The 15,353-nt window shown below is 43.7% G+C and overlaps 1 protein-coding gene across 3 annotated transcripts in view; it reads right to left on the bottom strand.

Moving 5' to 3' along the window:
- DOCK11 (dedicator of cytokinesis 11) overlaps window positions 1-15,353 on the bottom strand; it is a 187,896-nt gene that overhangs the window by 99,609 nt on the left and 72,934 nt on the right. For all 3 annotated transcript variants that reach the window (XM_055338257.1, XM_055338255.1, XM_055338256.1), the window contains exons 12-18: window positions 14,642-14,854; window positions 8,589-8,711; window positions 7,055-7,137; window positions 4,296-4,418; window positions 4,018-4,094; window positions 1,323-1,507; window positions 1,165-1,230 (exon numbers count right to left, since the gene is read on the bottom strand). In XM_055338257.1, the coding sequence (XP_055194232.1) occupies window positions 1,165-1,230; window positions 1,323-1,507; window positions 4,018-4,094; window positions 4,296-4,418; window positions 7,055-7,137; window positions 8,589-8,711; window positions 14,642-14,854 (870 nt within the window). The remainder of the gene's footprint in view (window positions 1-1,164; window positions 1,231-1,322; window positions 1,508-4,017; window positions 4,095-4,295; window positions 4,419-7,054; window positions 7,138-8,588; window positions 8,712-14,641; window positions 14,855-15,353) is intronic.

Here is a 15,353-nt window from a genome sequence, read left to right as displayed (position 1 = left end):
AATTTCCAGGACCTGCGGAGAGATACCCTAAGAAACTTCAAGGGTACAAAAGGATAGTGCATGGAGGGAAAAGTAAGAGTCATTCTCATCCCCAGTGAGGGGGGAATCATTGAAAATACACTAAATTTGAGCCAGCTAATTCTTAACCTAGGTTTCTCTGTGGAAAACAAAACAAAACACCTCTTTTCAAAGGTAGGGGTTATTAAACATTGAATGACTTAGTGGGCGGTGAGGGGGGCTTCCAGGCTTTTTCCCCAGGAGGTCTGAGGCGAAGACTAGCAGTCCATCTGCCAGATTTAGGCTCAAACTGGAGAGGTGGGGGGCCAGATAAACAATTCATGACGGCTAGATGTTCTTGGAACTGCTCTTTCAGGCTTCTGATTAATGCACTAAAGGGTGAAAAGATAAAGGCACTGTGAAAGGAAAGGTATTTAAGGATTGCTCTATCAGATAATCCTGAGATTCTGCTTTGCCTACACCACGAACCCAAGTTTGGAGGCACCATTTGGCCAGTGCCAGCGTAGAAGTCCTATCTCAGATCAAAGCAGTCATGCTGTGCTTCTGTTAGCTCAAAGCCCAGTTCAGGTTTCAAGGAGAAAGGAGTTTAGAGTCCCCTGATGATACCATTAGGAACTCTAAGGTCATAGGAGAAAAAGCTCTTGTGATTGCACATCAGAATGATGCAAAATCAAAGTAGAGCAAAAGCAAAAAAGTCTGGAATGTGAAGCTTACCCATTTTTAAAGCTACCTATGCTCCTACCTCATTTTGTTATTTTGTAATATTTAATCCTTTAATGTGCAAGAGTAGAAAATGCAATATTACCTTTGCCACTCGAGTACATTTTCTTTGTGGCACTTAAAGATATTAAACTTAGCCAAGAAACTACCAAGTGCCAAAATTTTTATCTTTTTTTTAAAAGATTTTATTTATTTATTTGAGAGATAGAGAGAGTGAGTGAGCAAGCACAAGTGGGAGGAGGGGCCGAGGGAAAGGAAGAAACAGACTCCTCGCTGAGCAGGGAGCCTGATATGGGGCTCAATCCCAGGACCCCAGGATGATGACCTGAAATGAAGGCAGATGCCCAACCAACTGAGCACCCAGGTACCCCCACAAATCTTTATTTTTATACTAAAAGTGTATGCTTATCAGGATCATAAACAAACCTTTAGAGCGCCAGCATCGCTTTCATCTGAATCCCGGAATTCCACACAGACCGCAATGTTCCTTGCCTACAAATGATTAATCACTCAACATGAATCCTAAAACCAGAAAATTATAAATAGCATTTTATATCCCAAAATGTATAATTTACACTGCTCACCTTGGCAAATGTTTTCTGGCTATCATATTTTAATTGCAAGGGATATACATACAGATGGTTTTTGTAAATAGTAAATGGATAACAGTATTTTGTCATTTCTGGAAAAAACTCTTCAACCTCCACAGTAATATTTTGACAATTCTTTTCGAAAGGCTTCAGGGGCACATATGAAGAAGTAATACAATCTATACCAGAAGAAAGAAAATAGGCAAAGATAATACAATTTAGCAATCATGAACACATTCCTGCATTTATAAAAATATACATGGACCGCATTCTCAAAGAGTGATTTAACAAACAGAATTCTCAGTGACTGACAAAAAGTCATACAACCACTTTAAGAACCCAGAAGGACAGGATGGCTTAGCCTGGTACTGATTTTAGTGGAACCATCCAAACCAGACACGATTGCTAGTTCGTTCTCAATATTGAGTGATTTGCCAAATATAACACATCATAATTTTGACAAATTTAAACTCTGCAGAGAAATCCATTACATTTTTCCTCCTGTGACTGCAATTTAGCTTTCACTGCAAATTTTTATTGGTATCAGGGAACAGTAAATGTATGCCTCCAATTAGCTCATGGATAGTCACTCTGAAAAAGCTAATTTGGCGCAGGTGCAATTTGCACCCAAAAAACAAGGGAGGCCTTTAATGACAGATCTTAGGATGGGTTACCAGAATAAATTCAATGCTCCTGAAGGTGAAAAGCACAAAGGCTCAGAGAAGTGTGGCAGCCTGGGTTATGGAAGCAGCCACCAGAGCAGAAGTGATTCATACACTGAAGGAGCTGTAACACAACTTGTCCTTGCTGCACAGCGGTATCGATGGAACAGGAAGACCCAGGAAGAGTCATACCTGAGACACTGTATTCTCTGTTGGGTTCGGTTTTCTCTGATTATTACAGTGATATTTATAATAGAATACTTATAATAGAACATCTGGAGACACAGAGTAAAGGCATTCAGAACAAGGGACCGTTCCATTACCCAGAGATAACTACTGTTAGTACTTGGCATATTCTCTTCTTGTCTCCTTTCTATGCATGTTTTATGTAATAACACAAAATTCCTACTGTATATCCAGAACTTGATCTTGGGTTGGTTTTTTGTGGAATTTGTTTTTTGGCATTTTATCTAATGTTTTATTCTGTGAGCTCATTATAAACATCATTTTTCAGGGCTGCATAAAGTTTCCTGGTGTGTCATAATGCCTTAACCACACTGAAAGTGATGCACTCTTAGGGTGTTTCCAATCTCCCTCTGATAAAAACAACACAGAAAAGAACACCGGTATGCATAAACTCCTGTCTACATTTCAAATTATTTCTTTAGGAAAAAATAATCCACTGTACTCTTAGAGGTGTTTCAGCATGTAAACCAGATGCCACTCCCTGGTTTATGATCCTTTAGTGACCTCTTCTTGCACTCGGAATAAAATCTAACCCTTTAAAGAGTTATCATGGTCTATATAATTCCCTGCAGAACTCCTTCTGCTGCATTCCCATCTGCAGGGTTCCCATCACACACCACGCTAGAGCCACACTGGCTTCCTCTGGGCTCATACGAACCAAGCTTGCTCCCCTTCATGGTCTTTTGGTACACAACACCCTTGGTCTGGAATGTACCATCCCAACCACCATGTGACAGCTACTTCTCACTCTTCAGTTCCTGAGCTGGAGCAAAGCTTCCCTTGGCCATTCTTTTTAAAGCAGGCCACCCCCATCCCAGACTCAAATCACTCATCTGTCTTATTTACTGTCTGTCACTCCTTCTAGACTTTAATATCCATAATTGTAAAGCTTATTTAGCAAATGAACAGATAGAATCTCAGAATTGAAATGCCTTAGTTCTGGACATCTGTGGATATCAATTGCCACGCTGCGTTCTCACTCATGACAGGTGATAGTGCCTGGCTAAACCTAGCCAGCATTAGACGGTTTCATTTTAAAGAGTTTTGTAAAATTTGACAGAGAAGCAAAAGCATCTTGCTATTTTAATTTGCACTAGTAGCATTATTACTAAGATTTGGACATTTTTCAAGTTTTTATTCGCCACTCCATTTTATTTCCTGCCAAGTGTCTTTTCTGTCTTCTGTCCATTCTTCATCTGGGATCTTAGATTCTTGTCGTTAGAAAGGAAAAGAAACTCTCCTCCTTTTGGATCCCTTGACGGGACTTATCAAAAGCAAAGAGCAGCAGAAACTGACTAGGGAACACTCACAACAGGCTATATGAGATATGAAACAGCATCTGATAAAATCAACTTAATACCCTTACTAATTTGTAACTATTCACCACACGTACTGGACTGAATAGTGTCCCCCAGAACCTCAGAAGGTGACTGTACTTGGAAATAGGGTCTTTGCAGGGGCACTGTACCAGCTCAGTTGGAAACAGGGTCTTTGCAGGTGTAATTGGTTATGATGAGGTCACCCCATGAGAGGTAGGCCCTAAATCCAATGACTGGTGAGTCTTTCTTAGAGCCCTACTGACACCTGGATTTTGACTTCTAGCTTCCAGAACCAGGAGAGAGGAGTCTATCACCTTAAGTCACCCAGTTGGTACTAGTTCCTTACAACAGCTCTAGGAACTTAATACATCATGTAAATCTCAAGAAATACACTGAAAAGATTTTTAAAAATCCTGAGATTCAAACATAGGCCTTGAAGGTTTGGAGCGTGTGAATTCTTACTTGATAAATCCACAGGAACACACTCTACTGTGACGTTGAGCTGCCCAGGAATAACCTGCAATTTGGTCTTCTCTGGCCTAGGTGTAAAATAAGAGTATTTGACACTTAAAATTTGTGATTACTGAAAGCACTGGTTACCCTGCATACAAACTTCCAAATGCTTCCAAATCCAAATATGCCCCCAAAGCATTTGGTTTCTCTCATATATGACTCACATTCACCATTCTAAGAAATTATAATTCATCTATTATATTGATTTACTACAGTGACACACTTACTTCTTGTATTCTGAGAGCAACTTGAGAATGTCTTCGTTTGAAAGCTTGCTGCTGTCTTGTTTATACAAAGGAGAAAACCTCCCATCCAGATCCAGAGAACCTTGAATATCTTTGAAAATAGGTCTAAAAGAACAATAGAAATTTTTTAAAATTCTGAAGTATTGATAAATTATGGAAAACTTAGTGCTGGTGTGTGTACAACATGACAGTACTACTTTGGGAACCCGTTTGGTAAATCCTCACAAAATTAAGCACATATCTACCCTCTGATTCTGCAAGTCCACTCCTAGGCATATTGCCACATGGCACATAAATGTTCATAGCAGATTTATTCGTTATATCCCCCAAAAGGAAACGGCCCAGACATTCATCAACAAGTGAATGGATACACAGTGGTGTATTCATACAATGGAATACTACTCAAAATGAAGGGCTGATACATAAAACTATTTGGGTGAATCTCAAATCCAGACTGAGCACAAGAAACCTAATACAAGAGTACACACTGCCCGATTCCATAATAGAAAAAGTCATCTGTAGTGATAACCATCAGATTGGTGGCTGGCTGATGGGAGTGGGATGGCCAACTGGACAGGGGCAGGAGGAAACTTTCTGAAGCGACAGATGTGTTCCAGAACTTGCTTGGAGTGGTAGTCACATGACCAGAAAAATTTGTGAAAATTCAGCAAGCTGGATATATAAAATGCATGCATGTGAATCAAAGGTGAAGCATGTCACAAAGCTGATGACCCTTAAATAAGATTAGGGTCAATTCATACAAACTCTACAAGATATACGTAGAGTTTCCAAATCTGAATTTGGATCATTCCCAATCCCCCTTCCCCTTCCTCCGTTTTTAAGCAGTTACTTACTGCTAAAATGGGAAGTAATGCACAAGCACCCAACACACGGGAAGCAGCTCTAGCCAAAAACATAATTCCTCCTGGCAGAGCCTCTGAAGATGTGGTTCCAGGCATTAACCACTGTTCCTACTTCTAAGCATACCTCCTTTATTGTCAGTAAATCGGGGTTTATCACACATCTTTAAAATATCCCAGGCAAGCCTTCAGCGTGAGCTGTTGCTGCTGCTGGCAACCAAAACAATTCAGGAAGGAAAGAAAAGAACACAATTCCTCATCAGAACTGAGGATCAGAGCTCCCAGCTTTGAAGGTTTCTCAGTTCTCCTACTGACAAAACAGCACCAAACAGCTACTAGCTCTATGCCTGAATCTCCTTTATCTCAAGGTAGGAATCACAGTACTCATCTTTCAAGAAGGTACACGTGCAGCACTTAAACCACTGCCTGGTACAGGGTCAAAACATAGCTATAAATAATAACAGCAGCAACTGACTTCTCAGGCTGGAGCAGCAGTAAGTATGCGTCCACTGACAAGCCATACTTCACCTCCTATAATGCCTAGGTGGACCAACCTCTGCTACTCTTCGCCATTCACCCCACCTTGAGCTACCTTGTTTTGAACCAATCCACAAAACAAGGACAGTGTGCCTTTTCATCCACCAACACACGACACATTTTGAAACCGTCCCCAAAATGAAATGATTATAAATAGTGACAGAAGAGTTAATTCACTTAGAATCTCCTACCCTTATGCTACTCCCTACCACCCACTGCACATAATTGATTGAATTATTCAGAACATGGTGCCCTTTCCCCAGAAGTTCCAGTGAGCTGTACAAGCTGTACCACAAACAAGCCAGTGAACGTGTACTTCAAAGGGAGGCGGGGGGGGGGCAAGCAAGAAACACATTTTAAATCATCACTGTATGTACATTCACAAGAAGTGGAAAAAAACGGAGTGTAATCTACCATAAGATATGAGCTATACATAATGCCCTTCCACATACACTACTGGTGGAGGCTTTCCTGCATTTGTCATCGGAAAGCAGGTCTATTAATTAATGACCCACTCGCACTTACCCACTGCATTCTTTTGCCTTCTACTTTTTAGCATGTTTTCTAGAAATATCCTAGGATAGCTTTTTGAAGCATAAACCTAGCCAACTCTGAAATAGTGGGCACCGTGTACATAATTCACTACAATTTCAGGTTTTCAGGGTGGGGGGGAGAATTCCATTACCTTAGCAAATAAGCTCTGCTTTTAAAATGCAATAAAATTAAGTGGTGTCAGTCAGATCAGTAACCGAAGCCAAAGAAAATTTCCCTGAAGCACTACACGTATGAAGAAATGAAAGGTTCTTTGATGCACAGCAAATTTTAAGAGAAAGGATTCTTACATCCTGCTTCAGATTTCACATTTGCGCCCTCCCACCAAAGTTCCTATGTGGAAGTCCAAACACCTAGGTGATGGTATTAGGAGGAGGGGTGGGGCTGATTAGGTCAGAAGGGTGGAGCCCTCATGAATGGGATTGGTGCCCGTAGAAGAGGCCAGAGAACAGGCTCACTTCCTTTCAGCTCCTAGAAAATAAAGGAGCAGCCAAGGTGTCTGCACCTTGAAAGAGCCTTCCCACCAGAACCTGGCCATGCTGGTACCCCGATCTCGGACTCCCAGCCTCCAGCCCTGTGAGAGAGAAATGTTGTTTGCTGTTGGAGCCCCCCCCCCCCCCAGTCTATAGCACTTGGTTACAGCGGCCCGCATGCACCCGGACACATGCCACGTGGTCCCAAGATATAACTGGCTTGTCGGAGACCGCCCGCTAAATGCTGCCGGCAAGGACGACAACCCCGAACTTTACACATGAGAGCAAACAGAAAGGTCAGGATTGTATCTGTACGAACCTGGCAGCCCAAGCAAAGGGCATTCTGTATTGTCCGAGGCGGCTACACACTTGCCTTGCTGTCCTGTGCACCTTCTGGGCCGTCTGCAGTCAAAAATAAGAAGACACGCTCATATTTGTTCGAATGACCAGAGGCTCACCATGCAAAATGGTTTCCCCCCACTTACCGATGTAAAACCTCAAAGTCCAGCAGAAGATATAAAGAAAGAGCTGCCAGTAAAAACATGACACACATCAGCTATCCGCTTTCCAAGACCAAAGCCTTCTTAAAATTTTTGTGTTTTCTCATCAACAGAGTCTTCATCAAGGTTTCAAGAGATGGGCAAGATGAGGTATGGGGCACGTTTTGTACCAAAGACCTCTACTGGGAAAACTGTGAGCAGTTTTAATGTGTATTTCCTGTCACACACAAGCAAGCACTCGTTATTCTTGGGAGAAGTTTGTTCTGAATACAGTTGACCTTTTTACTCCCAAGATAAAAAGTCAAGTGACCAAGAGCCAATGCAATTAGTTTAGTTGGGCAAGGAGCTGCTGTTTGCACAGGGACTAGGAGCGGACAAGATTAACAGCCCAGAGAGTCTAAACTGGCTGTGAGAGGCTGGCTGGATGCTTGGCCCGAGGGATGCAGAATGCTAAAGGCTCTTATCTATATCGTTGAGACTTTTCTCTCCCACGCAAATTAGTCACATGTCTCCTCCACATCTTCCGCTCAATAAACACTATTTGGACACACAACTAAATGCCACCTACAACAGATTGACTCCTCATAAGTATTCAGTAGCTGGAGTGCTGCTAATGAACTGTGCCACGCACACTTTCTCTCTGGGCCTCTGTTTTCTCATTTATAAAATGAGAGGAGAGGACCAGGTCACTATTTGCAGAAGTCTGAATTTCATGATCCAGAAACGTGGATGGTTATATGGGTGGCTGACTTTTTGCACGTTGCTGTCCGAAGCCCTTGAACAGGAAACGCAGTTGCTACTATGTCATACACCATTTCAGAAAGACACACAGGCGAAACGTTCAAAAGGTAAGAAGCACAAAAATCTATCAGAATAAAGGATGGCCCCTCGAATTGAATACATTTAGCTCCTTGAATCGCTCATTCTCTTGACTTTCTTCTCTTATCATGGACAGGAAGAAATTTGAGTGTAGACTGTCATTTGGGAATGGCAGAGCTGGACCTCCCAGCTCTGACATTCTAGGGCTGGATGTAAGGGCTGGAAATAAAGAGTAGCTATTGCCAAGGATACGGTGTCAATGAACAGATGTCGCCTAAAAGCCTTTAGCTCTTATTTTGATAAGCAAGCAGAAATCAGGCTGTCGTGTAAACAGAACGTAAATGAAAAGGGGGGAGGGAGTTGTGCTCAAGCTGTAGCCCGCATACTCACATAGCACACAGTATTTTCTGAATATACTATAGACTGAGAGCATAACGCTCTTCGGAGGGGTATATTAACAGTACCATTTAAAATATCAGTAAAAGGCCAATTTTACATTAATCCAAAAGATTCACAAATGAGTTTTATAAATACCTTTGCTGGGTCTGAATTTTTGATGTAGGGTTCGGCACAATGCGCGATGTTTCCCTGGAGTACCTTTTCAATTCTTGCAACCAGGAAAATTTCAGGATGTGGATTCGTCACTGAGAAAATTCCCTGGGGGAAAAAATCACTTCGTTAGACATTTTTAGGTGACTTCATACATACAGTTGCGTGGTTAATGATTCCTAGTAGTGTGTTTAGCATCAAATGCTGACATCCAACACAGGGCTGCATCCAGGATCCTGAAAATAGATGGCCTCTGCTTTCATACAGTTTCTAAAACTCCTGATGCTTCTTTCCAAACAGATTTTCTATTTTGTCCCCAACTTCACATCTATTAGTCCCTGAGGTACAGCTTGGCCTCTTGTGTTCAGCTGTCTCTGCAAGGTGCATTTTTCAGCCTGATTAATACAACGTGTATTGTTCGGCTTCCTTAGCATGTGCTGAAATGGTGTGCATCTTTCCAGCGGCACCAGACGTGCATTTTCAAATGTAGCTGCGTGCAACTCCAGAGCAATTTGCTCACGATAAATACTAATTGCAGCTAAGAGGAAGAAAACACTTTACTGCAGTTTAAGAGCTCCCGCGCTTTCAAGGTGGGGACAAAGGATCCAAAATTTGTTTTTTTCCTGCACACTCTGCTTAAGGGTGACTAACGTAGATGCAACCGAAGTTACATGTTTCCTCTGAATGCATGTGAAATAGCCATGTCATCCCCCGTCCAGTTCCTTCACAAATAGAGTATCTTCCAAAGAGCCTGTTGGTTATATCTGTTGTTTAAAGGAGCACCACACAAATTAATTCAAATGGAAAAATCCATCATTGGGACTCTACCAAGTTTTATTTTTCTCCTTTGGTATATTATCAACTGTGTTAAGATCGTGCGTTCCAGTTTTCAAAACATTTCAGACATTATCTCATCTGCTCTGGAGCAAACGCTCCACAGCATACAGAAAGGAAGAGAACTCGGTGTGAGACCCCCCAAGTAATCCCCCCCCAGAAGCCAACGGCTTGCAAGGATCCCTCAGCATGGCTGATTCACCATGGAATTCCCGAGCAGTGAGCAGGGAAGGAAGTGGTTAAAAACTGCTCCGGAGTTAAAATTTCCTGGGTTCAAAAACTGGCTTCACCATTTATGGGGTGGAGGCAAGTCCCTTCCTGTATCTACACCTCAGTTTCTCATCTAAGAAATGGGGATGATGACAGTAATAGCTATCCTGAAGACTTCCTGTATGGATTCCATGTACTGCACACTAGGTACCAAGTTATTACTTGAGGGGCCCAAAGCACTGCAAGGCCACAGGACCTGATTTCTGGTACTACCAGGGACATACTGCTCGAGTGATGAGATGCACCTGGCAGCCAGGCCCTTGCTGACCATGCAGAAGGTATGCTGAGCAGTGCACTGTAAGTACACTTGCACACCTCCTGTCACCTAACTGCCCTAGACGGGTTCTGTGCATTATCTTCCTTGGTCTCGAATGTGAGCACTACGACATACCCCTTTTACAGATGAAGAAATCAAGCTTACAGAAGTTTACACACTGAGTGGATGAAGGAGCACAGCCAGGGCTTCTGGACTACGCATACAGGCCATGCTATGCTGCCTCTCAGCCCTGAGGCCCACACACCCGACATCTTACACGATGAGGCTGGATGAGAACAGCAGTACTGATTTTTGCTACAGCTAACGTTCACTGAGCACCGACTGTTCTCTCCTTTCCCAGTACTCTGAGCATTTCCCCACAGTGATGCCAGTAATGAATATTGTAATTTTGAAAACTCTGACAATGACTAAGAGCAAGGTGCTTTTCGCTTGGTTATCTGTGATCACCATTACTACCGCTCTACTGCTGGCCGCGTCGGAATGAGCAAACACGGCAGCCTACTGCCGGGCCGAGTGCTTTCTGGGGATGGCATACCTTGTCTGAGCCTTACAGCTGGCCCTGGATGCAGGTACTATTGTTTCCTCCCGTTTATAGATGAGGATGCTGAGCATAGAATTGTTCATTTCTTTTAATGACCAGGGATTCCCGTGTATACAAGGAGGACACTATCTGGGCTGTTCTGCCTTTTGTCCCAGTCAGCTTCTAGCATTCTCCCTGTCCCCAGAACACAGAAGGGTAGGTAGCCAGAGAGCACCTGGGAATCCCCATGTGTGCTGGGAACTTGGCCCTTGTAGACAAGGCCTCTGGCCCAGTCATCCTTTCCTACCTAGGAGGCATGGATGCAGCTTCCCCCAATGCCAGGGTAACTCTTACCCACTTCACTGTCTCTCTCCCTCTGAAGAATGAAGGAGGCCCCTTCATCCCAGTACCCAGCACTTACATAGCCCACAGCATGGCAGGGCTTTGTGGGGAGACTGTACTCTTTCACCAGGCCAACAACTACTACCCCATTGGGGAGCCCACAGAGCCACAAGGAGGCAGACCCCCAAGAGTCAGCATCTCCCCCACAATCCTAACCCAAAGTCAATCAGGTCTGACCTTGGGAGACACAGGGGCCTGAGCTCTGTCAGGGCATCTGGGAAGAAAGTGCCAGGCAGCTGAGAATAAAGTGACTGGCCACAGTGACTACTTGATGTCAAGGAGGCAAAACGACTTGATGGACCTAACTCCCTCCTCCTTTTCCTGTGGTCACCGGGTTGTTATTCAGGAAGCCACTGGAGAGAAAGACTCCCATGAACAGATGGGGTTGCAAGATGATAAAGCCATCCGAGGTTACTGCCCATCAGGTCACCTTCCCACCCCTCATCTATTCTTCTCAGGCTTCTCTCAAGCCCCACATCTTCTGTGCAGCCCTCGAAGTTAACTCCTGCCCCCCTACAGGCCCCCTTGCATTCCAAACACCTCCACTAAAATTGTGTTATAGGCTGCAGCACTTAGTTACAGTCTGCCAGCCATTGTTGACTGAGGTCTTTCCAACAGACCCAGGTTCCAATCCTGCTGTCACCGCTATGGGCTGTGTAATGGTGGGAGGCTTCCCTCACCTCCCAATCTGCCCTTTCTTCCCCTCTGAAACAGCCATGAGTACACTATTTCATAAGACCATGACGATCACATGAGATGCCGATGGAAAATTCTGGCATACCGGAGATACTGAAAAAAAAAAAAAAAAAAAAAAACCTGTTGATTTTCTTCCTGACGTAGATTACAAGTGGGATGATGCCCATGACCACAACTTAAACTCCATGCCTTGAACATACATTGAAGAGATAAAGTAAATACATCATTGGCTTAAAGGGGCTTATTTGATATGGTGCAGGATATTTTCCACACAATTCAGTGGCAGGTTCTCAAATACTTCTATATTGTACTTGCTCAATCTCTTTTAGAAGCATATGCCATAGGGCGCCTGGGTGGTTCAGATGTTGAGCTCTTGCCTTCAGCTCAGGGCATGATCCCAGGGTCCTGGGATCCAGCCCCGCATCAGGTTCCTTGCAGGGAGTCTGCTTCTCCCTCTGCCTATGTCTCTGCCTCTCTGTGTCTCTCATGAATAAATAAAATCTTTTTTTAAAAAAAGGAAGAAGCATATGCCATAGTAGTGAATGTTCACACAGGTGACAAATATAATCTATCTGAGTAACAAACTACAAGGCAACAAAAAGCCACCACAGATCCATAGTCCAAAGAGGGGAGTAACTGTACATGCAAAGTCTTCTCCCACCATCCACAGCAATCTGTACCAATGAGCAAAATCCTGAACCCAGAAAATCCCAATGCTCGGTACTTATTCTAAGGAGATAACAAGCGAGTTAACATGCATGCACAACGATGTCCAATGCAGTGTTATGATATCCCCAAACTACAAATATCTCGATTAGCTAAGTTGATGGAATACTGCATTAGCCTTTAAGAATATAGTCCAGAGATACTGGTGTAGGATAAACATGATATTAAGTAAATACAGTAGGTATAAAACAGCATGACTAGGATCTGGTTTGTATAAAAACGTACATAAGATTGGGACGCCTGGGTGGCCCAGTGGTTGAGCATCTGCCTTTGGCTCAGGGCATGATCCTAGGGTCCCGGGATCGAGTCCTGCATCAGGCTCCCCACAAGGAGCCTGCTTCTCCCTCTGCCTATGTCTCTACCTCTCTCTGTGTGTCTCTAATGAATAAATAAAATCATTTTAAAAAAAGAATATATATAAGATCTATGTATGTATATATAAAAGAGGGGATCCCTGGGTGGCGCAGTGGTTTGGCGCCTGCCTTTGGCCCAGGGCGCGATCCTGGAGGCCCGGGATCGAATCCCACGTCGGGCTCTCGGTGCATGGAGCCTGCTTCTCCCTCTGCCTGTGTCTCTGCCTCTCTCTCTCTCTCTCTCTCTGTGACTATCATAAATAAAAAAAAATTTAAAAGAGTGGTCTAGAAAGATGGTCGTCAAAGTGTTGACAGTAATTGTCTACAGGGGCGGTGACTTTTTATGCTTTATGCTTTTTGTATTGTTTGAATTTTCTACATAGTAATATATTTATCTTCATAATTGGGAAAAAAGGAATCATGTTTTTATTTAGGGAAAGATAAATCTCCTTGCAACATGAGTTGCTTTGTTCTTGTGCTTCTTTCAACTTTAAATTCTATGCCACAGTCTAGCTTCCTTTCAGTTGCAAAAGTCGAAAAGGGAGACCCTCAATTCTGTTCGGCCTAACCTCTCACAGCCTGACTGTCTGGTCAGAGGTCAAAATGCCAGGGAAGTGTCAGGCTCCTTCTAAAGGGGCTTCTTTGCACCAGACAGGAGAGAATGCAGCATCACATATGTGACATAAGCCGTTCCCTCCCACTGCTTTTCACTCAGAACTCCTTGTATAAAGAGCCTTTATGCTCGATTAAAACTACCTATTCATGTAGGGTCAGCATCAATGCCGCCTGCTCACAAATGAAGCTCCCAAAACATGGGAGATTTAGCTCTGGGGCATCTACCACTTGGCCACTGACAGAAATGATTTCTGGAGGCATTTGATCGTCATTGTAGAACTTTTTGCTATGGGGGTTTGGCTGGCCAGGAATCTGAAGGACATTGACCCAATGGCACCTCAGCCAGGAGTGTAGCCAAACAGACACATGGAACTCTTGTACCGTACTCTAACCTTCCAAAAACAGAGCCTCCAACCCATGACCATCACAAGCCTTGCCCTGATGGTGACTGAAGTTTCATTCAGCCAGGCACCTCCCCTTTCCCTGTCCTACCTCATTTACTTTTTTTCCTTGAGTCCACTCAGAACTCCATTCTCTGGTCAGCTAAAGTGCTGTCCTCTGTTCTGTAAAGTTCTGTACATAGCTCCTAGTTTCTGCAAGGGCTGATTTTTGCTCTTATGCTAAGGAAAAATCTAAAGGCATTTTAACCAATGATCTAAAACTGAAGGCTGCACACCAAGACAAAAACCCAAACCCAAACCAAGTTACCAACTCCTAATGGGAGCTGGGAACTAGGGATGGGAGGCTATTGCTGGGTCCATTTATTTTTAAAGGATTGATTGATTGATTGATTGATTGATTTGAGAGAGAGAAGGGGAGTGAGATAGAGATCACAAGCGGGGGGGGGGGGTGTAGGACAGAAAGAGAAGTAGGCTACCCACTGAGCAGGGAGCCTGATGCTGGGCTTGATCCCAGGACCCTAGGGTCACAAAGTGAGCTGAAGGCAGATGCTCAACTGAATGAGCCCCACCCCACCCAGGTACCCCTGCAGGATCCATTTTTTTCTTGGAAGAAACAAGCCTTTCAGGGACCTCCTGCCTTGCTCACAAGTACAGACGTGAGTGTGGGAGTGTGCCTGCATATGTCTGTGTGACCTGCCTTCCAGCTCACAAAATCCTTGCTCTGAGACTCACATCATGGCCCCACCGAGAATGTTACTTTGCCGAGCATCACTGGCCCGTGCTGGTGTCCGTTCTGTCCCTCCTCCTCCAGTGCCCAGCAGCAAGACACCTGGACACAGAGCCGATGAGAGACAGAATGCCCGGGGAGACGTCGGGCTGTACGGATGAGATAACCCAAGGGTGTTTCGGTTTCTTGCTCAGAAGGCGACAAGATGACTCTTTACCTGCTTTATGTAGCGTAACTGAGACTCAGCAATTCCATGAATAAAAGACTCTGGGGACGAGCTTTTCGAGTTTCCGTCACTGGCCAGCTGGGCCGAGGCGCCCCACAGCATTTCACGGACAGATGGGGGATTCAGGTCGATGTGGAAGTCAGCTGAAATCTTGCAATTGTTCTTTACATCAAATAAGGCAAGATTGATAAAGAAGGGCTCAACCTGGGAATGAAAACAAATGACATCTGGAAACGAAGACTTTTGGGGGGGAGGGGGCAACAAGGGGGGAGAGGGAGGGATAAAAATGATCAAATTAATGTTTTCATTTTCCAAGTTTCTGCCGCTGCGGTTCCTTCCTTTCGGAGTATGACATTTAGCTAGAATGCCTTAGGGCTCATTTGCATGTAAAAGAGCGTACTGTAAAATAACACACTCTCAAATGTTCGCTTTTGTCAGGTATGAAGAATTTTCCCAGTTATGCTTTTTTTTTAAATGAGTAGGAATCAGAAGGCACAGCTAAAGAACACCAATTGTCCTATGAATAAAATGCAACTCCCTGTAGGTTTCCTGAAATCACCAAAAAAAAAAAAATAATGCTGATATTATGGAATAGAAGTAAATCTTCCCTTTGTTATGGCTCAGTTTACTAGATTATACGTTTAATAGGAGCTAATATCAGTCAACATCAAATTACTTGACAAAGCTCTGCCTCATCAGCAGT

This window comes from Nyctereutes procyonoides, unplaced genomic scaffold (genome assembly GCF_905146905.1).
Source record: "Nyctereutes procyonoides isolate TBG_1078 unplaced genomic scaffold, NYPRO_anot_genome, whole genome shotgun sequence".
Taxonomy (NCBI): domain Eukaryota; kingdom Metazoa; phylum Chordata; class Mammalia; order Carnivora; family Canidae; genus Nyctereutes; species Nyctereutes procyonoides.
This window is presented reverse-complemented; position numbering and strand designations above follow the sequence as displayed.